This window comes from Podarcis filfolensis (genome assembly GCF_964270895.1).
Source record: "Podarcis filfolensis genome assembly, chromosome: 2".
Classification (NCBI taxonomy): domain Eukaryota; kingdom Metazoa; phylum Chordata; class Lepidosauria; order Squamata; family Lacertidae; genus Podarcis; species Podarcis filfolensis.
The window spans coordinates 41,185,023-41,197,204 of NC_139605.1; the positions used below are offsets into that span (position 1 = coordinate 41,185,023).

General features: G+C 48.4%; 1 protein-coding gene across 8 annotated transcripts in view; it reads right to left on the reverse strand.

The window, feature by feature from the left end:
• Window positions 1-12,182, reverse strand: part of COL7A1 (collagen type VII alpha 1 chain) — a 107,619-nt gene that overhangs the window by 65,526 nt on the left and 29,911 nt on the right. For 7 of the 8 annotated variants that reach the window (XM_083602820.1, XM_083602819.1, XM_083602817.1 and 4 more), the window contains 15 exons: window positions 12,000-12,125; window positions 11,193-11,339; window positions 10,504-10,629; window positions 10,002-10,148; window positions 8,903-9,022; window positions 8,114-8,260; window positions 6,969-7,105; window positions 6,085-6,211; window positions 5,268-5,411; window positions 4,592-4,764; window positions 3,590-3,625; window positions 1,893-1,919; window positions 1,731-1,775; window positions 1,363-1,455; window positions 681-752 (listed from right to left, as the gene is read on the reverse strand). In XM_083602820.1, the coding sequence (XP_083458946.1) occupies window positions 681-752; window positions 1,363-1,455; window positions 1,731-1,775; window positions 1,893-1,919; window positions 3,590-3,625; window positions 4,592-4,764; window positions 5,268-5,411; window positions 6,085-6,211; window positions 6,969-7,105; window positions 8,114-8,260; window positions 8,903-9,022; window positions 10,002-10,148; window positions 10,504-10,629; window positions 11,193-11,339; window positions 12,000-12,125 (1,667 nt within the window). The remainder of the gene's footprint in view (window positions 1-680; window positions 753-1,362; window positions 1,456-1,730; window positions 1,776-1,892; window positions 1,920-3,589; window positions 3,626-4,591; window positions 4,765-5,267; window positions 5,412-6,084; window positions 6,212-6,968; window positions 7,106-8,113; window positions 8,261-8,902; window positions 9,023-10,001; window positions 10,149-10,503; window positions 10,630-11,192; window positions 11,340-11,999; window positions 12,126-12,182) is intronic. The other variant, XM_083602818.1, reaches the window with a different exon arrangement.

Genomic DNA, 12,182 nt, shown 5'->3' on the forward strand with positions numbered 1-12,182 from the left:
TGCAGTCCAGCAACATCTGGAAAGTCATAGGTTCCTCACGTATGGTATAAATGTGCGGCACAGGCTGGGCAGATTGAATTTCCAGGTAGCTAAGTTGGAACTATGGGTGATTAGTGGGTATCTGTTGGGAGCACTAAGCTGTGAACTCCCACCTATGTTCAACCTGCGTTTCTGTAAATAAAAGCAGTGCTTTTTTTCTAAAAAGAATGTTTAGGGGTACTCTCATTTTCCTACTCATATTGAAATAGTGCCCCTCAATGAGGCCAAACTTAGATGCACAAAATGTTTAGGGGTATACATACCCCTGTGTCCCCCCACAGAAAAAAAACTGAATAAAAGCAAATATTACAAAATGCCAGTAAGTCCCAAAGTGACCTCATTCCAAAGGAAGCCAAACTCAGGCTAAGTATTGGAATCCCTGAAGCCTCTCATAGTTCAGATAACCAGGTGAGGACATTTGCAACTAGTCAGGTCAGGCTAACCTAAGTCATGGCAATACTACAAACTTAGTGCAAGGAGAAGATAGCTCTCTTTGCTCAAGGGGGACCCATCATTCCTAAGTTCAAACTGGTGGATGAAGACAAATAAATGTCTCAGTACAGCAAGGCATCATGGGAAATGGGAATACCCCAGTGCGCAATGACAGATGGCAAAATGTTAAAAAGAAAAATGCTGTTTACTGGTTGGCCGGAAGAACCAGGGTTACCAGGGCGGCCAGGATTCCCTGGCAACCCATCAGCTCCCGGGAATCCCTGGAAGAAAACAGAGCGATTAAGAACATGCCATTTTGAAAATGCCTTTTACGCTTAAGAATAAGAAGCACGTGCATAAGAACACACACACAGGCATTCCCAGATGGATAACTCATTCTTTACCACGGGCATCTGCTTGTTAGGGTTTCAATCTTAATTATATTACTCAGAAGTACATCCCACTTCTTTCAGTAGGAAGCGTGTCTAGGATTTCAGTCCTAGAAGACTAGAAATGAAAGGGATCACAGATCATCTAATTTGTTCTTTACTTGAAAGGAAGGGCCTGTTACTCGCCAGGCCCTCAGTCAGATCCAAATAAGAAAAGCAAAAGGACTGCAGAGCAGATAGCTCCAGGTAACCAAAGCAGGCAAATTATTGCAACAAGCTCCCATAGTCTATTCATCTTGCAGGAAAAGGAGTTCATCAACAGAGGCACCATAAAGCTAAATTCTCTAATTTAAGATGAACCCAGAGGGATTCTCTGATCTTGAACAGATTGATAAGGAGGAACAAGGAAGGCTTCCTGCCCATAAAAGCTCCATCATTCTTCGTGTTCTGCTCCCTCTTGAGTAAAATATTCAAGACTACATGAGATGCTGTGAGTACCCACCCTGTCTCCTTTCTCACCCCGCCGCTCAGTGACATCACCTGGAGGACCCCGAGGTCCTACTGGGCCTGGAGGACCTGGGATCCCATTGAGCCCCTGAAAAAAACCAAAGACAAATAATAGGATTTGTTTTATTTACAAACTGCCTGGTTGCTGTTGTGGTTCTTTTTCAAATGCTTTTGGTGGTGGGAGCTATAACCTGCCTGAAATACAGGCTGGGATGCTGCCAAGGGATGTTCCCCCCACCTGCCTTGCCCCCAATAGTCTGAAAAGGAAAGGGCTCTAGTCAAACCAACAGCACCCTAACAAACAAGATGAGCTCTACTCCATGCCATACAGCCCAGGGACCCACACAAAGGAGCAGACATTACCGGATCTCCAGAAGGCCCAGGAAGTCCCATGCGTCCTTTCCGTCCCTGCAAAAATGATCAGAGAGATTAACTGCTGTTTCCACCCCCAGGGACCAACCCTCTTTAGGCCCTAAACGGACTTCAGTGTGAGATCACCTTCTTTGGGAAATCTCAGATACTCACAATCTCACCAGGCTCGCCCTTCTCACCCTGCAGGAAAAGAAAAGAGAAGCCCCAGTTTGCACGCAAGAAGAAATACCTCAAAACATTTCCCTGCTTCTCTCTGGGCAGCTTCTAAGGAAAAAACTCTTGGGAAGTGGTCAAATGGTGCAGAGATCTCAAGGTATAGGGTGGTATATAAATTCAATAAATAATAATAGCTTTGGGATTGGTCTACAGCTACAGTGGGAAACAGTGCAGAGCCATTTCCATGCCTGCCAAAGTCCCTCCTATTCTCCACCCGCCTTAGCCACCTAGGAAACCGCATGGCATCACTGGTCTGACTCCACCATTGCCGACTCCCTCCATCCTGTCTCTAAGGGGAACTGAACACACTTCCACATGTTGTGCCAGCCTAGCACAGAGCTGGCTAATGCGTGGCACTGCAAATACTGCTGGACTACTCTTCCTTTCTGTCTTTCTTACCTGCCCTTCACACTAAGGTCCAAGGCCAGGTTACAGCATTGGAACACAACAGAAAAACAAATTAAAACAACTTGCAAACATATAAATAAGGTGGGCCCTAAAAATGTGCCCTTCAAGTGTCAAAAGCTGACCACGGGCCACCCTGGCTGGGGCTGATGGAGCTGGAGTACAATAATATCTGGAAGGCCACAGATTCCTCCCAGCCTTGGCCTATAAATTGTAGAACATAGAGGCACAGGAATGACCCCCAATATTTTTTGGGGGCAGGGGTTCGCAGGCAACACCATGCGCATGTGTGACACTGTGCACACGTCACAGGAGACTGAGAGCTCTGGAGGAGCTGACCCCTGGGCCTGTGGTGCGCAGGACCACCTAAAGATTGAGGGGGCCTTGTCCCCTTGAAACAAATATTAAGGGGGCTGATGTGCCTTCGGCCCCCTAGAGTCGGCGCCCCTGATAGAGTCCCTATCCAAGATGTGAAAGTCTTCTGGTGGCTCTCACCACATCTCTCATTTACTCCAGCTGATACTCCCACCCCCTCAAGCCATGGAAGGACGCTCTGCCCTGTGTCCCCCGCCATTCCATCCACATATTTGACTGGTGGGAGAAATACTGATATGCACATCTAGAGTTCATTCCACGCAAGGAGAAGCTCTGATGAGGTCTAGCCTGGCCTGGCCCAGAGAAGTTCTTCTCACACAGCAGAGCATGCCCTAGAGCCCTTCCCCACCCTGCCCAAGCACATGGGTGGTTGTGGACACAGCACCCATTTCTGGCATGTGCAGAACTAGTCCCACAGTTCCCCCTCAGATATTCTATCAATGTGGGAGTGTGGGTGTGAATCTCCCCCCAGGCTCAGAAGCCCTTTTCTGGTGTCTGAAATACTTGTCTACAGCTTCACCACCAATTCATTTTCTGACCAGGTCTCTATCTGCCAATGCCCAGTTAGGAACATAGGGAGTCAGGCCAGTGGGTCAACCTAGCTCCATGCTGACTACACTAACTGGTTGCAGCTCTCCAGGGTTTGTGATCAGGGTCCCTTTCCCAGCTCTACCTGAAGACCTGGAGACCTTCTGCATGCAGAGCATGTGTTCTACTGTGGAGGTACAGCCCTCGCCTCAAAAAAGCCACACCCCTGGTATCCATTTCCTGCTTTTATCTGGCCTGCTACAGGAAAGAGCATCGGCTCCTTGTCCTGGTTTAGTCCTGCTGAACAGGAGCTTCCTGTGACTTACCTTAGGACACTGCACTGTACAGGGCTCTGGTCTAGGCTGAGGGAGGGAGAAAGTGGGAAAACACAAAGGATAAAAAGACCAGTGTTAGAATAGTTATAATGCTGCTGCCGGTGCATGAAAACATTTTGTGCTGGACGTTGGATGAAATTTACCACAGTGCGCTTGAAACCATTTGGCACAACCAGTGGCCTGTGATGTCTTGCCAAGATGCAAACATTTTACCATGTAAAATCAGAGGTGAATTTCCTCCACCACTAGGCAGAGTGCTCCAGGGGATGGTCTTTACCAAGTGGTTATTTTTATTATTGATAATGATGGTGGCAATGATGATGTTATTTATACTCCCATTTTTCCCCTGACAGGGATTAAAGGTGGCTTACAGATAAAGTGAGAACAGCTAAAAAACTGGAGGTAATTAAAAAAACAATTAAACATTAATATGTCGTTATATGCACGCCACAAGGCATTTCCACCTAAGACAGGGGTCAGCAAACTTATTCAGCAGGGTGCCGGTCCATTGCCCCTCAGACCTTGTGGGGGGCCAGACTATATTTTTGCGGGGAGAGGGAAATGAATGAATTTCTATGCCCCACAAAAAACCCAAGATGCATTTTAAATAAAAGCACACATTCTACTCATGTTAAAATACCAGGCAGGCCCCACAAATAACCGAGAGATGCATTTTAAATAAAAGGACATACTCTACTCATATAAAAACACGTTGATTCCTGGACCATCCAGATTTAGAAGGCGACTGGGCCAGATCCGGCCCCGGGCCTTAGTTTGTCTACCCATGACTTAAAACAAGACCCTCGTGTGTGAGGAATCCAGGCCACATACAAACAAGAGGCACGGCTGTCCTTCTACACGTCAAGACGTCTTGTGTTGCAATGGTGCTACCTGAACAGGCAGAGCAAACACTCTTCCATTCACCTCCCTCCATTCAGTGGCTTAGCAAACTGCAGGTAATCCCTCTCCTGCATTTTGTGAGTAACGTCTTACCCCTTCAGTGTCGGCTGCCCTGCAGAGGGCGTTGACAAGCCCCTCTTCCGCCTCTGGCAGAGTGCTCAAATCCCTCCTCACATAGAAAACATTGCGCCGGTCCTCATTGGTCACCAGGCGGCGCAGCTGCTCCCGGTCAGCCCCGTTCATGCCAACAGCCAGCACCTGGATTCCTGCAAGGTACAGAAAGAGAAAGTAAGCCCATCGAGGGGTTCTGTGGGTTGGCCATTCCCTGGGCAAGGCACATTAACAGTTCAGAAGAAGAGACTGGCAGCTTGACTAATTCTTTCCAAGAAAACCTTCAGTCAGGCCTGCAGGGATAGGGTTTTTTCTTGAAAAGTTTTTTTTTCTAACTGCAAAGAAAAGGGGAAGCGAAACAATCAAGGGTCTGGAGCAACTTCCTTATGAGGAAAGGTTACAATATCTGGAGCTATCTTGTTCAGAAAATAGGTGCCAGTGGTGGGGAGACATACAAAAGAGGTACATAAAATTAGGCAAGATGTGGGGGAAGTGAACAGAGATAGGTTTATTCTCCCTCTCTCATAGAACCCAGGTCACCCAATGAAGCTGAATGCTGGAAGATTCAGGACAGGCAAAAGATGCAAGGAAAGTTTCCTGTACTCCTGTGCTCTTATATTACTGCCCCCCTCCACACTTTAAGGGCTGTGTGCCTTACCTGCGGCCTTGAGATCCCTGGCTGGCCCAATGGCATCATCGCTGGATGGACCATCCGCCAGGATCACCAGGGTCCCAGGCACACCAGGTCTGCGCCCTGCAGCGAGGCTCAGCATGTCGCTCTTGGCAAAATTGATGGCAGCTCCTGCAGTGAAGAAAGCAAAGGACCCAAGATACACATACTCACAGAAAGCAAGGATGTGCGGGAGAGTTAATTGTCAAGAGAGCTTTACAGGAGTGGAAGTGGCCACCTCTTATTTGGGATCTGGCCCACTACTTTGTTCAGGCTTTACAGCAGTAACTGGCCAACCCCATGGACAGATTTATTATTATCATCATTATTATTTAGAACATTTATACCCTGCCCTTTAGCTGAAAAGACTCACAAAGCGGCTTGCAAAAATCAGTTTTAAGACTGTCCTTGCCCATAGGGCTTACAAAGACATGGCACACAAGGAAAAAAAGGAATGTGAGGGAGGAGGAAGAAACAAGCTCAAACACATGTGCTTTAAGTTACAGTTCTTAAAGTTACAGTCAACACCAGTGGCAGTTCTGGCTATCTTTCCCTTGATAAAGACCAGTCCCGCACTGGAAGCAGCCCCACATTGCTCCAGATCAAATCCCAGAGAAGAGCAGGTGATGATGTTCAGGTGCAGAGGACAGAGCAGCTCCTGAAACGCAGCTCTGGATTTCAACAGGAATAAAGCCCTCTGTGTATGTGTATGTGTGTGTGTTTCGTCCTTACAGTGATGCCCTCCCTGGTCTCTGAACCAATGAAACTTGCACCACACGGCTCAGTCCCCCAGCCCTGCACTTACCAATGGCATTGCCACTGGGTTCATCATAGCGCAGCGAGCGGATAAACTGCAGGACTGTTGGCAAGTCAATAGAGCGGTTGAGCCGGAGTAAAGGGAGGCCTCGGTAGCTATAAAGCACGATGCCTACCTGGGGGAGAAAAGGAAAAAACAAAGTCAGAGCAGAGGTAGGGAATCTCAAGCCCAGGGTTGGATGTGGAACTCCAGGCCTCTCCACCTGACCCTTGGGACTCTCCCCAGGCCACACCTCCTCCTCAGCCGACTTCACATCCTCCTTGAGTATTTTTACCAGGCTTGAGTGTGTGCTTGGACTTGGATATGGCCAAAGGCATGTACTGTATATGTGTGTGAGAGAGTTTGTGTAGAAACAGGCATACTAAACAAAGCTAAAAATTTACATCTCTTGCTCCACCCTCTTTTGTTTCTGGTCCCGCCCACTACCACCAATAAGGGGTTGCAGTGTTCAGGCTGAATGGGTTTCCCCACCCTTGAGATAGAGCAAGAGAGTTGTACGGAAGAGGGCACTGCGGCCAAGACACTCCGAAGCCAAGACAGGAAATGTCTAAGGGAAAAGTACTTGATGACCAACTTTAGGTTGCACGAAGGCCAGCAAGGCAGCCACCTGAAACACTGTGTGGCTGGCCACTCGCGCCATCCGCTTCCCATGCTGCTCCATCCACTTTTGCCTTACAGACACAAATGAGCAAATGAGGTTTCGCACTGAGAGAGGTGAAAGTCACCAGGACCGCAGTGGGAGCCTTGGCACCAGAATGGCTTGCCACACAGCAGAGGCTTGGCATGGGCGTTTCACCAAGTGGCCCAACACCCACAGCACATGCAAACCGAGCCAAAAGGAAGAGCTGCAGCCCTTTTATGTCAGTCATTACCTGGGTGGCACCAGGACCCAACTGGCCCAGTGCAGATACAGTGTTGGAGAGGATGCTCTGCACGGCCTCTGCATTGTAGGCGTTGTCTCGAGTGGCATGCACGAGAAAAACTACGTCTCTGCGGGCGTCTCGGCAGACTGTAGAGGGGAACGTTTCAAAATGAGTAGGGTTGGTGTCAAAGCGGAGGTCAGGGCACATAAAAACAAAGAGACTTTTCTCCACCCACCCACGTGAGAAGCAGCCCTTGTGCACAATCCTTGTGCACAGCCAAATGGCTTTTGATTCGGAGCACAGAAGGGATCCAGGTGGCATGTCAAGGCCTGGCAGAAACAGCCCAAGCAAAAATGATCCAACCTAGCTCCACCTGTTTTCCTTGGGAGCATAACACATAACAGGGAGTGAGGACCTTGGGCACAACATGAGAACATGAGAAGATCTCTGCTGGATCAGGCCACTGGCCCATCGAGTCCGGCATCCTTGTTCTCACAGTGGCCAACCAGATAATAAATAATAAATAATAATAATAATAATAATAATAATAATAATAATAATAAATTTTATTTATATCCCGCCCTCCCCAGCCGAAGCCGGGCTCAGAGCGGCTAACAACAGTAAAACGATAAAACATTCTAAAATCATTTCATTATAAAATTAATTCCAATCAAATTAATGACAACCATTGGTCTAGAGTTCTGTGAGGATTGCCAAAGGAGGGTGTTAGGCTGTGCCTTGGCCAAAGGCCTGGTGGAACAGCTCTGTCTTGCAGGCCCTGTGGAAAGATGTCAAGTCCCTCAGGGCCCTAGTCTCTTGTGACAGAGCGTTCCACCAGATCGGGGCCACAGCTGAAAAAGCCCTGGCTCTGGTTGAGGCCAGTCTAACCTCCCTGTGGCCTGGGACCTCCAAAATGTTTTTGTTTGAAGACCGTAAGGTCCTCCGTGGGACATACCAGGAGATGCTTGTGGGAAACCCGGAAGCAGGTTTCGAGCAGAAGAGCGCTCTCCCCCCTTTGGTTTCCAGAAACTGCCTCTGACCATTGAAGCAGAGGCAGAGCCATCATGGCTCCCTGAATTTGTCCAGTCCTCTTTGAAAGCCTTCCAACGTAGGAGAGGTCCTGCATTTCCCTCCCAGGTGCAAGGATACCTCACCTGTGCGGTCAGTCACAGAAGTCTCAGGACCTGTGACGCTCCCAAACAGCGGGCGGATGGTGAAGGTGTAGCTCCTGCCCAGGCGGAGGCCAGACACTTGGTGCGATGTGGCAGACCCAGGCAACGTTCTCTGTGCTTCCACTTCGTCTGGAAGATAGCAAGAGCATGAAGGAGGTTAACAAGGGCAATTCCACAAGGGGATGACCCAGTACGGACGCCGTGGCCCCTCCCCCCATGTAACAGATCTCAAGCCTGCAGTGGGTCTTGGAACCAGTGGCAGAAGGTATGCCATGAGAAGATTTGGCCTGTGCATGACCTCTGGAGAAAGGAGAAAAGTGAGGGGTGGGGAGGGTGGGGGAACCAGCTACATCTGCCAAGGAAGGAATAATCTTCCAATCATTTTCATGCTTCCTATGAGCCAGTGTGGGGCAGTACTTTAAAAGTATTGGAATATGGATTCCAGTTCAAATCTCAACTCAGCCACGAAATTCCCTGGGTGGCCTTGATCCAATCAATGTTTTTCAGCCTCAGTCTACCTCACAAGGTTGGTGGGGGGATAAATTGGGGGAGGAGAATTATGCACGCTGCCCTGAGGTTGCTGGAGGAAGGCCAAGATATAATGAGATCTGTTCTTGCTAGCTAGCTGCAATCTGCCTTTCCTCGTCCAGTCTTTAGCTGTGCAAGAGCTGGAGGAGGTGATGGCACTAGGACACACTGCCCGTATTTCCTCTTTCATACCCACCCACTCCTCAATGGCCAAGCAGTTTGGTCCTCAAGCTCTGCCATTACCTCGTGGAGATTTCCAAGTGAGGAGATAGCCAGTGGCCCCAGGAACAGGAGTCCAGGTCAAAATCGCAGCATCCCTTTGAATCTCTGCCACCCGGAAGTTGGTCACACGACCCATTGCTGCTGGACAAGCAGAGGTAAAAAGGTGAGGCAGTTGTTTGGGGCCTTCAGACAATCTTTGCCTCCACCAAGAGAAGCAACTGAGACTCCATAATCATGATCAATTACAGTAGTTACCACACTAGTGAAACATTCTCCCCAGTGCCATTGACTCCTCATGGAAGCACTTACATCCCCGAGCTTTGCAGAAGTCCTTTGCAGTAGTTATAACTACCATGTACAAGCGAGAGTGTTTTCATCACAAAGATGTTTTCACAGCACAGAAGATGTGAGAACAGCGCCATATACACAACTAGCCACCACTGGTTTGTTACAGTGATTCATTCAGCATTTTCCATGGAAAGGCAACACAAAAATATAATATATAAACACCACTGTAGATGTAAAAACAAAACAAAAAACTCTTTCTTTAGAAGTTGAGGAAAAAACAGCAAGATGGGTTTAAAACATTTAACAGGGCAGAAACAAAAGAACCTATACATCACATTATTTTGGGGGACAACATACAAACACCTTAATACTGTCTGAAGTTATAAACCCTCCAATCCACTCCTCTGGCAGGGTATACACACCCAAGTAATTTACTGTGAAATCACTTTGACATAGTTCATGAGAAAGGGTCCATAAATTGAATTAAATAAGTAAATAAATAACAAGAAAGACACACAACTCTCAACCACCACCGCTTATCAGGTCACATATGTGAGACCTAGGAAAGAAGGGAGAGCACAGCGAACGAAGCCTTTTAGCTCCGATGAAATGCAATTTGAAGATGCCACCATGAGATGGCTACCTTACTCCAAGCAGAGCCAGGCCTGAGGCAGAGTCGCACAGGGGACAAGAGGCAACCTAAGGGCACCTGCGAGAGTGAGGTACATTTTGACTATCTCCCAAATTCAAAAATAGGCAGAACGTGTCTTCTAGCTGATCTCTGTGCCTGCAGAGGCTGGCCAACTTAGTGGAGGATGGAAGGCGGATTTACCAGTGTTGGCAACAACAGCCACAGCTCTGCTCTCCTGGTTGCCCACCAGGCTAGTGATGCGGATTTCATAACGCCCTCCTGGCTGCAGGTCTCTGATGTCATAGGTGTTGACATTGGCCGGAAGTAGCTGGCTCCTCTCTGGTCCTCCTGCCCCGGGTAAGAGAGGGAGTTAATTTCCTGAGTGATGGGTGGAAGTAAGAGAGGTGTAGGTAGCACAACAGGGCTGGGTAACCTTTTCTGGGCCAAGGGCCACATTCCCTTATAGGCAACCTTACAAGGGCCACATGCCAAAGGTGGGTGGGTCCAGAAACGAAAGTAGGTGGAGCAACAAATGCAAATTCACACACACCCTTCTACCCAGGCAGAGTTCCAGCTGGGGAGGAAGGAAACATTTAAAAGGGTGCAAAGCAGGGGTGGCTGAGGAGAGTCCTAAGGGCAAGGAGGCCAGAGAGAGAGGCCCCCAGACCTGAGGTTCCCCACCTCTGGTGTAGACAATACTCACCATCTGCTGGCTGCCAGACAAGCCGATAGCCTGTGCTTCCTGGTGCTGGGCTCCATTCGACCCGGATGTGCTTTTCAGAGGAGTCGGTCACACGCAGATTCCCAACTGGCTGAACTGAGACTGTCGCTGAGAGGAAAGGTTGGGAGGATTAGCAAAGGAAGAGGATCCAGGGAGGTCAATTGCTGCTATGGATAGGAGAAGGCACTGTAGTAGGAGCTATTTGTCCGGGATAAAGGGAGTGAACCTTGCTGAGGGGAACTGAAGAATGCACCTGGACTCATCCTGCAGGGTGCTCCAGGAGTCCATTTGGGTATTTAATGTGGGATGAATACAAGGCCTTTCAACTTTTGTTTAGGAACTGCAGCTGGCACCCTCCATAGATGCGCATTCCAAAGAGCTGGAAAACCCCTGTCCACACCCTGTTTCACAGCCTCTGCTTCCAGGGAGCTTCTGGGATGACAGCTACAAATGCAGCTGCTGCCTAATTCAGGGTGCCAAACCCCACCTAAAATGAGTCAGTTGATGCTCACACCCCTCACTCACTTGCCCATGAAGTTCACCAGCAACCTTGGGCAAATCACCGTCTCCAAACCCCCAGCCTAACTCTCAGAGTGGCCAGAGTAGTGCCCAGAGCTCCTTGAAATGAGGACTAGACAGAGATGTGGCACACAAATCCACTGAAGTCTTACGTGTGGTGACAATGAGAGACACAGGGTCTCCTTCGCGGTTGCCAATCAGTGCAGTGACCTTCACAGTGTAGCTGACTCCACCTTCCAGGTTCTGGATATCAAAGGAATTGGTGCTTCCCGAGACCAGCTTGCTGTTTTCAGGTCCACCTTCGAAGCAGAGCAGAGTTTAAAAGGATGGGCAAAATCATTCCAGTCTATCCCAGTTCACAAGTGCAAATCTTTTCTTTTTTAAGTCATTTTTATTGATTTTCCAATAAAAACAGCCAGTCAACATATCCGCATCATAATCCAATTAAAAACAATAAACTAAAATTAAAAAACGACCAAATTGTAGTCCAAAATTGTAATTATTAATTTTTCCAGGCTCCCCTTGGTCTGGACCTCTGAAGCATATCTCCAAATCTTCATTCCTGCCTCTTCTCATTGTTTTCATATTTTCCGCCTTCTGATCTTAACACTTTAATGCAAGTGCAAATCTTGATACTATTCACAGACAAAAGGTTATCCTTGCTCTACAATGGGGATGGGCAACCTGTAGCCCTCCAAAGATTGTTAGACTCCAACTCCCATCAGCCCCCAGTCAGCATGGCCAATGGTCAGAAAGATGGGAGTTGCAGTCTGGCAACATGTGGAAGGCTAGAGGTTTCTAAACCCTGTCTTAACCTGTTTCATACTTGGGAAAAACAAATGGGACTTTGGATTCTGGGACTTCCAAAGGTTCTGCTATCTCACTTTCTGGGAGAAACATCGGCATCAGAAACAGCATCAATGCAGGCAGACTACTGATAAACTGAGGAGCTACTGTACCATCACTGCGGCCCCACACAATTCTGTAGGCTGTAACTCCAGGCACACCAACCCATGTGACTCGCACATCCGTGCTCCGAGACTCCAGGACCTGTAAGCTGGTGACCATTCCCACTTGATCAGGGGCTGCAAAACAAAAGAACAGGAAAGGATGATTGAGAGCAGTGCCATTGAGAGGGACTT